Here is a 12172-nt window from a genome sequence, read left to right as displayed (position 1 = left end):
GATCCCGCTGCTCCATGAGAGTCCTGACTCCGAGGTCACTGAGCCCAGAGCCCTTGGGGTGTTTCAATCCTAGGTTGACAAGTCCAGGCAGCTTTCAGAATTAATGGGAGGTAGGTGCTGGGGGGGGGTGTGGGGTGGTTGCTGGGCCCCAGAGGGCAGCCAAGCCTCATAACTGGGCTCCTAACAGGTCCTGAACAGCCCTGACCTGCCTGGCCTGGGCCCTGGGGGCAGTGGTCCTTTCCACTGGCGTGACCCCTCTCCCTCTGAACAGCCCTGCCCACACATCCCTGGGCATCCCGGCCGGTCGGTGGCACCCCACACCCACGGCAGCCCCATGGCAGAGGCACCATCCCAGGCAAGCAGCCACACGTGCGAGGGCTCCGATTTCACAGCCCCTCGAGCCCGGCCCACGGCAGGGTACTCACACATGCTCTTTGTTACTCTGTCCTCTCCCAGCTTTGAAGCAACTTGACTTTGGGTGATTAATGGCAACAGGAGGCTGTGCCTGGGGAGGTGGCTCTGATTTATTGATGTTGCTTTGTTGAAAACAAATATATAGCTCAGGGAAACATCTTTTGATGGGAGTATCAGATGGCTAGAAGGTGACACATTAGCTTTGGTACCAGTGGCAGAACCACACCATTTTGTGGAGGACAGATGGGCTACCTGTTCAGGCGGGCGGGTCTCCCGCACCCGCTTCCCAGTGACCAAATGCTTCTCTCACACGGTGGGCGCCTGGCTGCCCTGGGGAGTGGGGTGGGCACCTGGCACCTGATCCTGTCAGCAACCCCTCCCCTCCACATGCTGTGTCCTGGCTGTCAGCAGCAGGCAGAAGGGATGACCTGGGGAAGAGGGGTGGTTTGCTGGGAGCTGGAGGAGAACGTTGTGGGTCAGCAGCTTCTGTCATGTCTGCAGCCAGAGGCCACGGCTCCCAACGGGTGGTCACAGTGAGGGTCGAAACCCTAGAAGTCCAGAAGCTGTGGGGGAGAGGCACACTCAGAGCTTTATGGGTGTGGGCCACCCACCTGCTCCCGGCCCAGGCCCTGTTCCTGGAGGCCCACCTACCAGCTGAGGCAGCACCTTCTCCAGCTGCTCCACGTCCACATGGGCCAGGCCCTCTGCCTGGGCCTGCCGGACACTGCGAATGGCCGCTTCTGCCGTGATGCCGGGGGAAGAAAGGTAGAGAAAGCTGGGGGGGCTTGAACCCAACCCCCCTGGGCCAGCCCTGGCTGTTCCCCACCCCTGTGCCAGCTGACAGCTCAGAAGACTGAGGCTGGGGCTTCTGAAATACAGAAATTTTCAGGGACAACGTGCTTGTGGGAAAATGGGAAAAAGGTGTCTTGATAGCCTCACTGAAAAATGAAAGGGATCACGCATGGTCCAGACAAGCCTGGGTGGGACCCAGAGGACATTATCAGGTCCCTCTGCTCACCTACAACGAAGATCTTGAGCAGCTCAGCCACAAGCTGCAGCGCATCCCCACTGACTGCAAGGCGAAGGGAGCAGGTTACAAGCATGCACTCTCCCTGCCACCCCACTCCGCCCTCACCGCTTAGGACTAAGCTCAGGCTCAGGCTGGTGACCTCCGCCCTCTGTCTGGTCCACCCAGCCCTCCCCAAGGCCCTGGCTCCGGCAGAGCTGCAGCGCAGGGCCCCAGCACCACCCCTGCCTCGGGCTCACACACCTTTGGTCTTCTTGTCTTTAAAGTGCAAGTGCAGCAGTTTGCTCACCAGCTCCTGGGGAACAGAGGGCATGTCAGTGAGCCGCTTCCCCTACCCCTCCTGCTGACCCTTTCGTCATTTCATTGCGGATGGGACGGGGTTATAATTTCCAGCTGGAAATGCTGTCTGTGGGGCTGGGTCTCCCCAGGGTGGAGGACTAGGCGTGGGGGGTATTTCCCTGCGAATGCCTCCAGGAGAGCCAGAAATCAGATGCGTGTGGCAGACACAAGGGAGCAGCCCAGGTGCCTATCCACTGCTCTGGGGCTCCAGTCCTCATGGTATCCAGGGTGGTCTTGTGCTCCTGCCCCCAGAGACAAGTTGCTTTCCCTACAGTGGGCCCCTTCACAGGCCTGCCCATGTCACTAACACTGCCTGGCTTTGCCAGACCCTGTTCTGAGCACAGCGCCAGCTCCATCCCAGGTCCCTCCTTGGGGCCTACAGCACAACACGGAGAAGGGTATCTTCCTGTAATGGGAAAGGGTACTGTGAGAACCTCAGGGCTGAGCAGGAGCCAGGCTCCTTTGTCAATGGGCAGTCAAGGTAGAGGACCCAGGGAGGTTGCTGAGGGTAGGGACCAGCTGGAAGGAGCTGTGAATGAGGAGCCCGCAGAGTGCCTGGGGAGGTAGGACAGCAGCAGTGGGTGCCCAGAAGCCAGGTGCTGTGCAGAGGTGAGCCGAGGACCCACCAGGCCTCCAGCCTTGGCCATGGAGATGGAACTGCCTCACCCAGTGCAGCTCAGCAAAGCTGGAGAGCAGAGGGGAGGCAGTGGACCCTGCCGGAGACCCAGCTCCGGAGGGGAAGAGCTTGCCACCGGTCACTTGGGCAGCGCTGAAGCAGCTTCACCCTTCCAGCTGTGACCACGGGAGCCTGGCGCCACCTGCTGGTCCTACTCGCTGTGTACCTGGAGTGTTAGTCACTCAGCGGTGTCCGACTCTTTATGACCCCGTGGACTGTAGCCTGCCAGCTCCCTGTCCATGGAATTCTCCAGGCAAGAATACTGGAGTGGGTTGCCATTCCCTTCTCCACGGGAACTTCCCAACCCAGGGATTGAACATGGGTCTTCTGCATTGCAGGCAAATTCTTAACCAAGTGAGCCACCGGGGAAGCCTGTGTACCTGGAAAACACCAGGAAGGGCCCAGAAGGCTCTACCGCTCCACTAGCTCCCAGACCCAGGCAAAGAGCTAAGTCAGCCGGATTGCTGCTGGGGGGCAGCTGCATGGGGTGGTTGTGACAACGGGATCAACACCAGCTGGGAGCAGAGATTCCCTAAACTTGCAGACGGGAGGATGGGACCTGGGACGTAGTCAGCCTTTGTCCCACTGTGTGGAGGCAACACAACCCCTTCTCCTCCCTGTCACCCTCAGGGGACAGCCCTGGTCATGGGTAATGGCCACAACCCCAGCTCTTGGTGATAAAGAGCGAAAATCCCCGCTAAGGACAGGCTGGACAAGGCAGCGCTCACAAGGGGCTGGAATGCTCCTTCCCGCCCCAGGTTCACAAAGGCCTGACATCAAGGGCTCAGTGTCTTCTAACCTTAAGGCAGAGTATCAAAGTGAGAGTCAGATCACTCATTGCCAGCAGTGTATGGGAGGTGGCAGGCCTCCCTATCCATCCACCCAGAGCAGCACTCGCCAGGTGCAGAGCAAAGGGGCTTACTCTGGAAGTGGATGGCCTGGGTTTGACCCTAGTTCTGCTGATTTCTCCCACTGGCAAGTAGGGACAGTACTAGGTCCCATGTCCTAGGGTGTTGAGCATTACACGGTCTAATTCATGCCTGGTGCATATCCAGTGCCTGACTGCTGCGTGTGTTGCTAAGAAGAGCACTCGTAGAGCCAGCCCGGCTAAATCAAGACGCAAAGCACAGGGCTGGCGTGACAGGAAAAAGGCCAAAAAGAAGCTTTAGAATACACAGCCGAGACTACCAGCGAGCTGGGCCGCACTGTGCTCTACGCTAAACCCTTGAGGGTGGAGAGTCCTGCCGTTCCCGTAGCCGCGGGGCGAGGGGCAGGGCGGCCCAGGCTCCTCTCTGAGCCTCTCTGCATTTGTGCCAGCACCTACCCCTGCGCGATTTCTGCAGACCCCCTCCGTCTGGCCACAGACCAGGGCACCTATTCAACCTTCTGCTACCGGCCCACGGGACCACGGAGGACGAAGGGCGCTCGGGATGGGGGTCATTGCCGGATTCTGGAAACCGGCTCACCCTAGATGGCAGCGGGGGTGCCGGCTCAGGACCCGCACGTGAATCAGACAGGGAGCCGGAGCCGTAGCGTCCCCGCCGACCCGTGCACATCCCCCAGCCGCGGAAACCTCGCCCGCAGCCCCCAGCCCGCCCAACCAGCACGCCCTCTCTCACTTTCCGGAAGACGGCTCCGGTTTCCTCCATGACCGCCACAAAAGCGCGCGCCCTCTGGAGCCCCGCCCCCGCCTCCCCAGCCAATCGACCCAGAGCGCACCTCCCAGATCCCCGCCCTCGCACCGCCAACCAATGGGCCCGCCGCGCGCGCCCGCTCCTTCGCCTTCATTGGCCCGTGGTGAACGCCCTCCTCCGCAATGCCTCCTGGGAGTCGTAGTTTCTACGCCTTCCCGGCGCGCCCTGCTCTTCCTGGATACTGAGGCGCGCGGAGGCCGCGTACACCTGCGGCGAAAGAGCCGGGGTCAACTGCACGAGGGCTAGGGCCTTGGACCCGGGGCCCAGGGGTACGTCCGACGCCCGGACAGGCTCTGCCGCTGGAGGCTCCGCCCCCGAGGACGCCCACCTTCTCGGTCCCCGGCTCTTGCCGTCCCCTGAACATCACCTGCCCCTTCCCTCCTCCCTCCTGGGGCCTCCTGCCTGTTGGACCAACTCAGTTTGTTCCTTGTTTCTCGCCTGCTGAGGACTTAGGGTCTTTGTGCCCCCACTGAGCTGCCGGGGTCTCTGTAGGCCCCCATGGGAGAGGCCCTGCCCTACTGCCTTTCCCTGGCTTCCCGGCTCCAGCTGGTTTCTGGTGAGTCCTGTCTAGGAATTTTGGGGGAAGCCCTTCCTGCACTCCAGGGACATGGAGGAGTTCCGGCGCGCCTACAGCCGGCTGTGCAAGGAAAGTGGAACCGAACCCCAGGAGACTGTGCTACAGCAACTGCACCAGCTGCCGCAGGGCCGGCTGGACCTGGCCACACAGAGCCTGACAGTGGACACCTGCAGGGCTCTGGGCAAGCTGCTGCAGAAGGAGTCACTGCTGACAGAGCTCATCCTGAGTGACTGCATGCTGAGTGAGGAAGGTGGGCACCAAGGGCTGGCAGCGCCCAGGGCAGTCCTTGCAACTTCAGAGCTGGGGCTGGGTTCAAGCTCTTTGCTTCAGGGCCACCTCCCCTGACTGTTTTTGCACTGCTGCTTGTTAGCTACATATACCCCAGTCCTTGGTGCTTGGCACCTCTAGCAAAGAACCCTGTCCCACCTGATCTCTTTTTTTATTTTTGGTGAAGTTTCTCAGTTTCACTGTCATTAAAGCAACCCCTTTGGAAACCTGGGCGCAGAAGGCGATTTCTCTTTTTAATGGGAAAGCCCTTAGCATCCCCCAGCCTAGGAGAGTCCCACCGTGCTGATGAGCACAAGGGTCAGCAGCCTGACTCGGCACTGGAAGCTGTTTCAAACCTGACACAGAGTGGGGGCCACGTGGACAGCCATCCTTCCCCTGTGCCTGGGGAGCTGCCCCAAGATGGAGCCGCCAGGGGTGGGGAGTGACTGCCCTGCTCTCTTACAGGGGCCACACTGCTGCTGCAGGGGCTGTGTGTCAACACTGCCGTACGGTTTCTGGATCTCAAGGTGGGTGGATCTGCACTCAGGGGCATGCCACCTGAGAGCAGGAGTAGAGAAGATACAGGTGTCCCAGCAACCAGGAGTCTGCACGGTGGCCAGAGACCATGTCTGTAAGCGCTCTGGGCACACAGGCTCCACACCTTTTTCTCATGGTCTCATGCCATGTGTGTTAGTATTCTGAGGGCAGAAATGTGAGTTCCAGAGCATTCTCACAAGCACACTGAAAGATCCCACATCAGAAGGCCACTCTGGTCAGGGAAGGCAGAATCTGAAAGGAGCCACACGTCTGCCCAGAGCTCACCATGGCCTCACCTGCTGCCTGACCAGGGTATTCAGAGCCCAGCCCAGGACACTGGGGAGTGACTGGATGGCCTCTTCCTCTCCTAGGGCAATAACCTTCGAGCAGCAGGGGCCGAGGCACTGGCAAAACTCCTCCGACAGAACAAGTCCATTCAGAGGTAGGGTGGCAGTCCCAGCCCCCAGCTCTCCCCGCAGCCCCTGCTCTCTCTGTGGTTCTGGGTTGGCTTTCCACGGGACATTTTTCTGCAACATGAGAGTTCACTCCTTCATGCCAGTCTTCTCTGGTGGGGAGAAGGTGGGTATAAGCTACTCAGTTTCTGCCAGAGACACCCCAAGCCTGTGCTCCTCCTTGAGCCTACTGGATCCCATGGGAGGAGGATGCCCTTTGAGCTACGCACCTCACGTCCACCCTTCCTGCAGCCTCACCCTGGAGTGGAACAACCTGGGCACATGGGATGAAGCCTTTGCCACCTTTTGCGGGGCCCTGGCGGCCAATGGCGCCCTGCGGCAGCTGGACCTCCGCAACAACCAGATCAACCACAAAGGCGCCGAGGAGCTGGCCCTGGCCCTGAAGAGCAATGCCAGCCTCCAGCAACTGGGTGAGGCTGCCAGCGCTGGCCTTCCCCACCCTCAGGGCAGGCAGGGAGGTCTTGCATCTCAGCCCTCCCAATGCTTCCTCTGTCCTCTCCCAGAAGGGAGGGGGTGGTGAGGAGGCGCACACTGAGCTGGGCTCCTGATCTGTGGCCGATCACAGGAAGTACCAGCGTCTTGGGCTAGGCCAGCCCTCCCACCCCTGGCAACACCACATTTCCTTCCAGACCTGCGCTGGAATCACATTGGCCTCCTTGGGGGCCGCGCCCTGGTGAACTGTCTCCCCAGTAACAGAACCCTGTGGAAGCTGGAGCTGGCTGGGAATAACATTCCGGGCGACATCCTCAGAGCCGTGGGTATGGGCACATGGGGCTGCTGGCAACTTTCACTGTTTGAAGCAGGGCGTAGAGCTGATTCCCTGTTGACGGATCAGCTGGCTCACCCCTTAAAAGTCACATTTTGGCCTTTAACCTTTGGGCCAGAACCCCCGAGGGAGGGGCAGCTTGGGCTGGAACCATAAAGGCATCACAATGGTAGAGTGTTAGAAACAGAGGGAGCGGGAAGCAGGCACCAAGGAAGAAAGGGCAGAGGTGGGAGCCCGCAGAGTGCCAACGGCCCAGGCTCACCACGGTCCCCTCCTCACACCACGGTCCCTTCTGTCATGACCCTCCACTCCTCCATCCCAGGCCTGCTGAGCACTCTGCCACTCCCCATGGCAACTTGTTCCACCAGCAGCACCAGCCCCTCGAGGGCCCAAGCTTGGGCTGGAATCTAGTGTGGGGTTACCACCTCCTGAGTCTGCCCAACTCATGTCCTCTCCTGTTTCTTGGTTCTTGCACCTGCCTCTGAGTCACCCCAGTTGACAGCCTGGCCGCTTCTGGCTGGCCCCTCTCCAAATGCTGCCTGGATCTTTCCAGAACATGGGAGCTGAGCACGACATTCACCTCTTAAAAGTCACATATTGGCTTTTAACCTTTGGGGCAGAATCCAAATGCCCACCTTCTGTGACAGTTGAGCAACCTTTTCACCTCTTCCCATGTGCCTGTCCCCCCCACCAGGTGCCTCCCGGGCTCCTTGCTTCACTGTTGCCCCATGCCCTATCCCCACTGCCTCTGAGCCTCTCGCCTGCTAGTGTACTGAGCGGTCTGATCTGTGTGGTTAAGACATGGGGGTGGGCTGGCCGTTGGCCACTCCTGGGGCTCAGTCCCTCAGGAGACAACTTCGCTCTTTCCAACAGAGCAAGCCATGGACCACAACCAGGACCGGCAGACCGTCTTCCGGGAGAGTCAGGCCCGTGCCCAGGTGCTCAGCAAGGAGGTGCGGCACCTCCGGGAAGAGAAGTCCAAGCAGGTAAGGACAATGCTGCCTCTGACTGCAGGGCCTCGCCCTGCCCTGGCTGTGTGGACAGAGTCCCTCTCAGCCCCCATGCCACGGCCTTCTTCCCTCCCTCTGAGCCCTGGAGCCTCTCCAAGAAGCCAGTACCTAGGCCCGAGAGGCAGCCTCTTTTCTGATGCCTTTCAGCTGGGTGGGTGGGCTTCCCCTCTGGGCCTCCCTGTCTGGCAGCCACCCCCTCCTTGCATGAGGCTCAGCTCCTTGGTGTCCTGCTGCCTCAGTAAATGTCAGTCTCCTTTCTTGCCAACCGTGGGGAGTGAGCAGGCTCTGGGCCCTGATGGGCTCTGCCTGGCTCTGTCCCCAGTTTCTGGACTTGATGGAGACCATCGACAGACAGAGAGAAGAGATGGCCAGGAGCAGCAAGTGAGCTTGGCCCCGGTCCAGGGCAGGGCGGCAGTGCAGTGGGGGAACCTGGGGGTCCAGGTCCTGGCTCTGGCCTTGGAGTGACCTAAAGTGTGAACCTGGTCCTCTCCCCACGGACAAGAATGTAGGCTGTGTTTCCTGAGGGAGTTGGCTGGAGGGTTCGAGGCTCCACTGAGCACTGCCTTAGCCCACACCTGGGCATTGTGTGAGCATGAGGGGCAGCAGCCACTTTGGGGGGGGGCTCAGACGACTCGGTTTTGGGCCCCTCGGACCCTCTTCTCTGTCTACAGGGCATCAGCTGCACGTGTGGGGCAGCTTCAGGAAGCCCTGAATGAGAGGCATTCCATCATCAATTCCCTCAAGGCCAAGTAAGGAGGGGCAGAGGGCAGGATGGGAGTATGAGGAGGTTTCAGAACACTTTAGAGACCTGCCCACAGGGCAGAGGAGGACCATCCTAACAGGGACTCAAGTTCCACTGTACAAATGAAGTCAGGGAAACCGCTAGGGTAGTTCCTGAGAAGGCTTTCTGGGAGGAGCTCCGACTCATCCACTTCCGGGCACTGGGCACTGAGGGAGGGAAGGTTAAGCTTCGTCCACTTTCCCCAAGCCCCATCCCATGCTCCCCAGAAGCCTGGTCCCACCCCCCCCACCATCTCCTTACCTGGTTTTGCAAAAGCAAGTTCTTTTCACTGGCAGCAGACAAGTCTCTGAGGAGCCTAGACTAGCTCAAGGGGCACTAGCGGGGGCAGTGGCCTGGCAAGAATGACCTTAGCAAAGGCTAGAGGTTGGCTGGGGCGGTGCTGGCCCTTCCCTCCTTACAGACTGCTGATGACGGAGGCCGCCCTGGCTCTGTCAGAGCAGAAGGCCCAGGACCTGGGGGAGCTCCTGGCCACCACAGAGCAGGAACAGCGGAGCCTGGTGCAGAGGCAGGCCAAGGAGCACAGGCTGGAGCAGCAGGTGGGTGGGTGTGGGGTGGGTAGGCCGGGGGTGCGTGGTGGCAGATGGCCACTGACGCCCTTTTGCCGTGTTACCCCCAGGAAGCTGCAGAACGGGAGTCTAAGCTCCTCAGAGACTTGTCTGCTGCCAATGAAAAGAACCTGCTTTTGCGAAACCAGGTATGGGGTGGGGCTGGGGCCAGCCCCTGGGGCTTCGGGAAAGCAGAACGAAGCTTCCTCCCTCCGTGCCGACTTTGCAGGTGGATGAGCTGGAGCGGAAGGTGAAATCTCAGCAGGAGCAGCTGTTCCTGACCAAAACGGAGTTGACCAACACGACGGCTGAGCTGAAGATGCGGGCCATCCAGGCTGAAGGTCAGCACACCCAGGCCTGCTGCTGGGGCCTGGGAACCTGGGGCCCCCTGAGGAGTCCCACCCACACGCCTCCCCTGTGCTTCCAGAACGCCTGGAGCTGGAGAAGAACAGGTCCCGGCAGAGCTTGGAGGACGCGGAACATCTGCGCTTCAAGGAGGTGCCTTATCAGTTGTGTCGTCTGGGCTTTGCCCTCCCCGCGCCCCCGGGGCCTGCAGACATCTCAGTGGGGCACGGTGCTCCCAAGGCAGACTCCTGGCCGGGCTTCCCTCAACAACCTTGGGCTGCTGATGACAGTCCCGGCAGATGTCAGACCCAAACCCTCCCCACCGGTTTCTAGAAGGGACCCTGACTGACTGTGCCCAGGCCACAGTGCAGGCTGCCACCTGGGGTGCAGCACTGGGACCTGCCCTCCGTCCTAGCTTCCTTCGAAGCCACTTGGGGCAGCCTCCACTCGGAAGGAACAGGGTCCCCAAGATTCATCTGCCCCCCCAGGGTGGGGATCCCATGAGGGGAAACCTGGGGGGCCAGACTGCCAGCCCTGTCCCCACCTGCACCCGGGCAGGTGGAGCACATGACTCGCCACCTGGAGGACAGCGAGAGGGCCATGCAAGAGAGGGTGCAGAGGTTGGAGGCTGCGCGGCTGTCCCTTGAGGAGGTGAGCTGGGTGCCAGGCTCGGGAGGCTGGGTGTGGCTAGAAGGGGTCCCCGGGCAAGGGCCAAGGATGGAGCGGTTACTGTCTGTGGTGTAGGAGCTGAGCCGGGTGAAGGCCGCGGCACTCACTGAGCGAAGCCAAGCCGAGGAGGAGCTCATCAAGGCCAAGAACCAAGTCCGCCTGGAGGAGGTGAGCGCAGGGTCATGGCGCACTGCTTGCAGCACCCGCCGGGGAGAGAGCACTGAGGGGCTGGCATGAGCTGCCGGGCTTGCACAGCCCTTCGGGCTTAAGTGGGCATGACCAAGGCTGTCTCCCGGCTCTGTGGGAGGGACAAGGGAACAGGAGTTCCAGGGGTGCAGAAGAGTCAGACGAGGACACTCAGCCCATCAGTACCACCTCCAGCTCCCCTGCAAAAAGCCAATGTGCTCCCTCCCCATGCTGGGGAAGGGGTTTGTCCCAAATGTGCAGCCTGTGACCACTTGGTGGAAGCAGGGGGCCAGATGGCAGGATGGTGTCAGCCTGGCACATGGGGGAGGCTCCTCATTCGAGTTGAGCCCATTCAGAGCAAGGCATATGTTAACTGTAGTGACAAAGTGGTTTCCACATTGCAAATATAAGCTCCCTTCAGCCTGAAGGGACAGGGGTCACTCCTCACAGGAGCTCAGAGCCACAGGCCAGAGAGCAGCTCACCTGTCCTTCTCCTGGGCCCACAGCAGCAGCACCAGGCTCACCTGGAGGAGAAGCTGCGGCTGCTGGCACAGGCACGAGACGAGGCCCAGAGCACCTGCCTGCAGCAGAAGCAGACGGTGGCCGATGCCCAGGCGCGGGCCAGCCAGCTGGGCATGCAGGTGGAGAGCCTGAGGCGGCGCCTGGAGGAGCTGCAGCAGGTAGCTGGGACACTGAGGGCTCCTGGTGCCCCTGGACCGCCCCCCACCCCCACCCCCAGCCACCACCTCACACTCACCCCTCCTCGCCGGGCAGGAGCTGAGCAACAAGGACCAAGAAAAGGTAGCTGAGGTGACGAGGGTGCGGCTGGAGCTGCAAGAGCAGAATGGCCGCCTGCAGGCCGAGCTGACGGCCCAGGAAGCACTGAAGGAGAAGGCCGCGGCCCTGGAACGCCAGCTGAAAGGCGAGCTGAGCCCCAGGTCCCCCCACCCCTGGCATCGCTGCAGGGCCTTTCTTACTAGGACATCCCACAGGAGGAGGAGGTGGGCCGGGAGAGCTGAGCTTGGCCTAGGCCTTCGCTCCGGGAGGTGCTGGTAGGGGAGGCTGGGTGTGTGTACGCCCAGAGGACCCTGAGCAAACCCCACCACACCAGCCCCCTGTGGACCTCCGGGGCCCCCTTCCTCACTGAACTTCCTCTCCTGCAGTGATCGCGAGTGACCACCGGGAGGCGCTGCTGGACAGGGAGAGCGAGAATGCCTCTCTCCGAGAGAAGCTTCGCCTTAAAGAGGCTGAGATCGCCCGGATTCGGGATGAGGAGGCCCAAAGGGCCAGCTTCCTGCAAAATGCTGTCCTGGCTTATGTGCAAGGGTCCCCCCTGAGGACTTTGAGCCCCAAGAAGTGAGGGGGCAGGGAAAGTCTGAGAGCGGCAGGAAGGTGGCATCTGTCGGACATGTGTCTGACGCCTGCCCCTCCCTTCTTCACCAGGAACAGGCCACTGGCAAGTCTGGTCTCTTTTTGCGCAGAGTCTACAGCCAGTAACGTGGAAAATCAGTGCTGGGCAGGATCTGAGAGCAGGACAGCCGCAGCTTACAACCAGGGTGCCTGTCTGGGTGGTTGGGGGTGGTCCAGAACCTGGCTGGCCAAGAGGGCCTTCCCCACTCTGTCATCCCCATCACAGGGAGTGACATGCCTGAGAACAGACCCAAGAAGGGAGGAGCAATGTGTGAGCTCTCCCGGCCGCACCCACCGTGGTGCAGTCACCTTTCACAACCAGGAGCTCTGCAGGCCCAACTGCTCACCCCAGGGTATTTTGAAATACAGAATTTTGCACTTTGTGATACATTTTGGTTCCAGTGCCTTTCTCCCACATCAGTCTGTGCTCCCAAG

At 60.8% G+C, this 12172-nt stretch overlaps 2 protein-coding genes across 2 annotated transcripts; one reads left to right on the top strand and one right to left on the bottom strand.

Moving 5' to 3' along the window:
* Positions 1-505: 505 nt before the first annotated feature.
* CENPX (centromere protein X) lies at positions 506-4178 on the bottom strand. Its single transcript, XM_019982258.2, has 5 exons — positions 4076-4178; positions 1685-1736; positions 1433-1486; positions 1066-1154; positions 506-977 (listed from the first exon to the last, which is right to left on the bottom strand). The coding sequence occupies exons 1-5, from the start codon at positions 4103-4105 to the stop codon at positions 963-965; spliced, it is 240 nt and encodes a 79-aa protein (XP_019837817.1). The 5' UTR covers positions 4106-4178; the 3' UTR covers positions 506-962.
* Positions 4179-4306: 128 nt separating this feature from the next.
* On the top strand, positions 4307-12127 carry LRRC45 (leucine rich repeat containing 45). Its single transcript, XM_070773876.1, has 17 exons — positions 4307-4977; positions 5460-5521; positions 5903-5973; positions 6236-6414; positions 6634-6762; positions 7644-7756; positions 8103-8161; positions 8452-8529; positions 8983-9118; positions 9199-9276; positions 9357-9468; positions 9555-9625; positions 10031-10123; positions 10217-10309; positions 10834-11007; positions 11102-11249; positions 11491-12127. The coding sequence occupies exons 1-17, from the start codon at positions 4758-4760 to the stop codon at positions 11685-11687; spliced, it is 2013 nt and encodes a 670-aa protein (XP_070629977.1). The 5' UTR covers positions 4307-4757; the 3' UTR covers positions 11688-12127.
* Positions 12128-12172: the final 45 nt, after the last annotated feature.

Source organism: Bos indicus, chromosome 19 (assembly GCF_029378745.1).
Source record: "Bos indicus isolate NIAB-ARS_2022 breed Sahiwal x Tharparkar chromosome 19, NIAB-ARS_B.indTharparkar_mat_pri_1.0, whole genome shotgun sequence".
NCBI classification, from domain to species: domain Eukaryota; kingdom Metazoa; phylum Chordata; class Mammalia; order Artiodactyla; family Bovidae; genus Bos; species Bos indicus.
The sequence above is the reverse complement of the archived record's forward strand: the minus strand, read 5'-3'. Positions and strand labels throughout refer to the sequence as shown.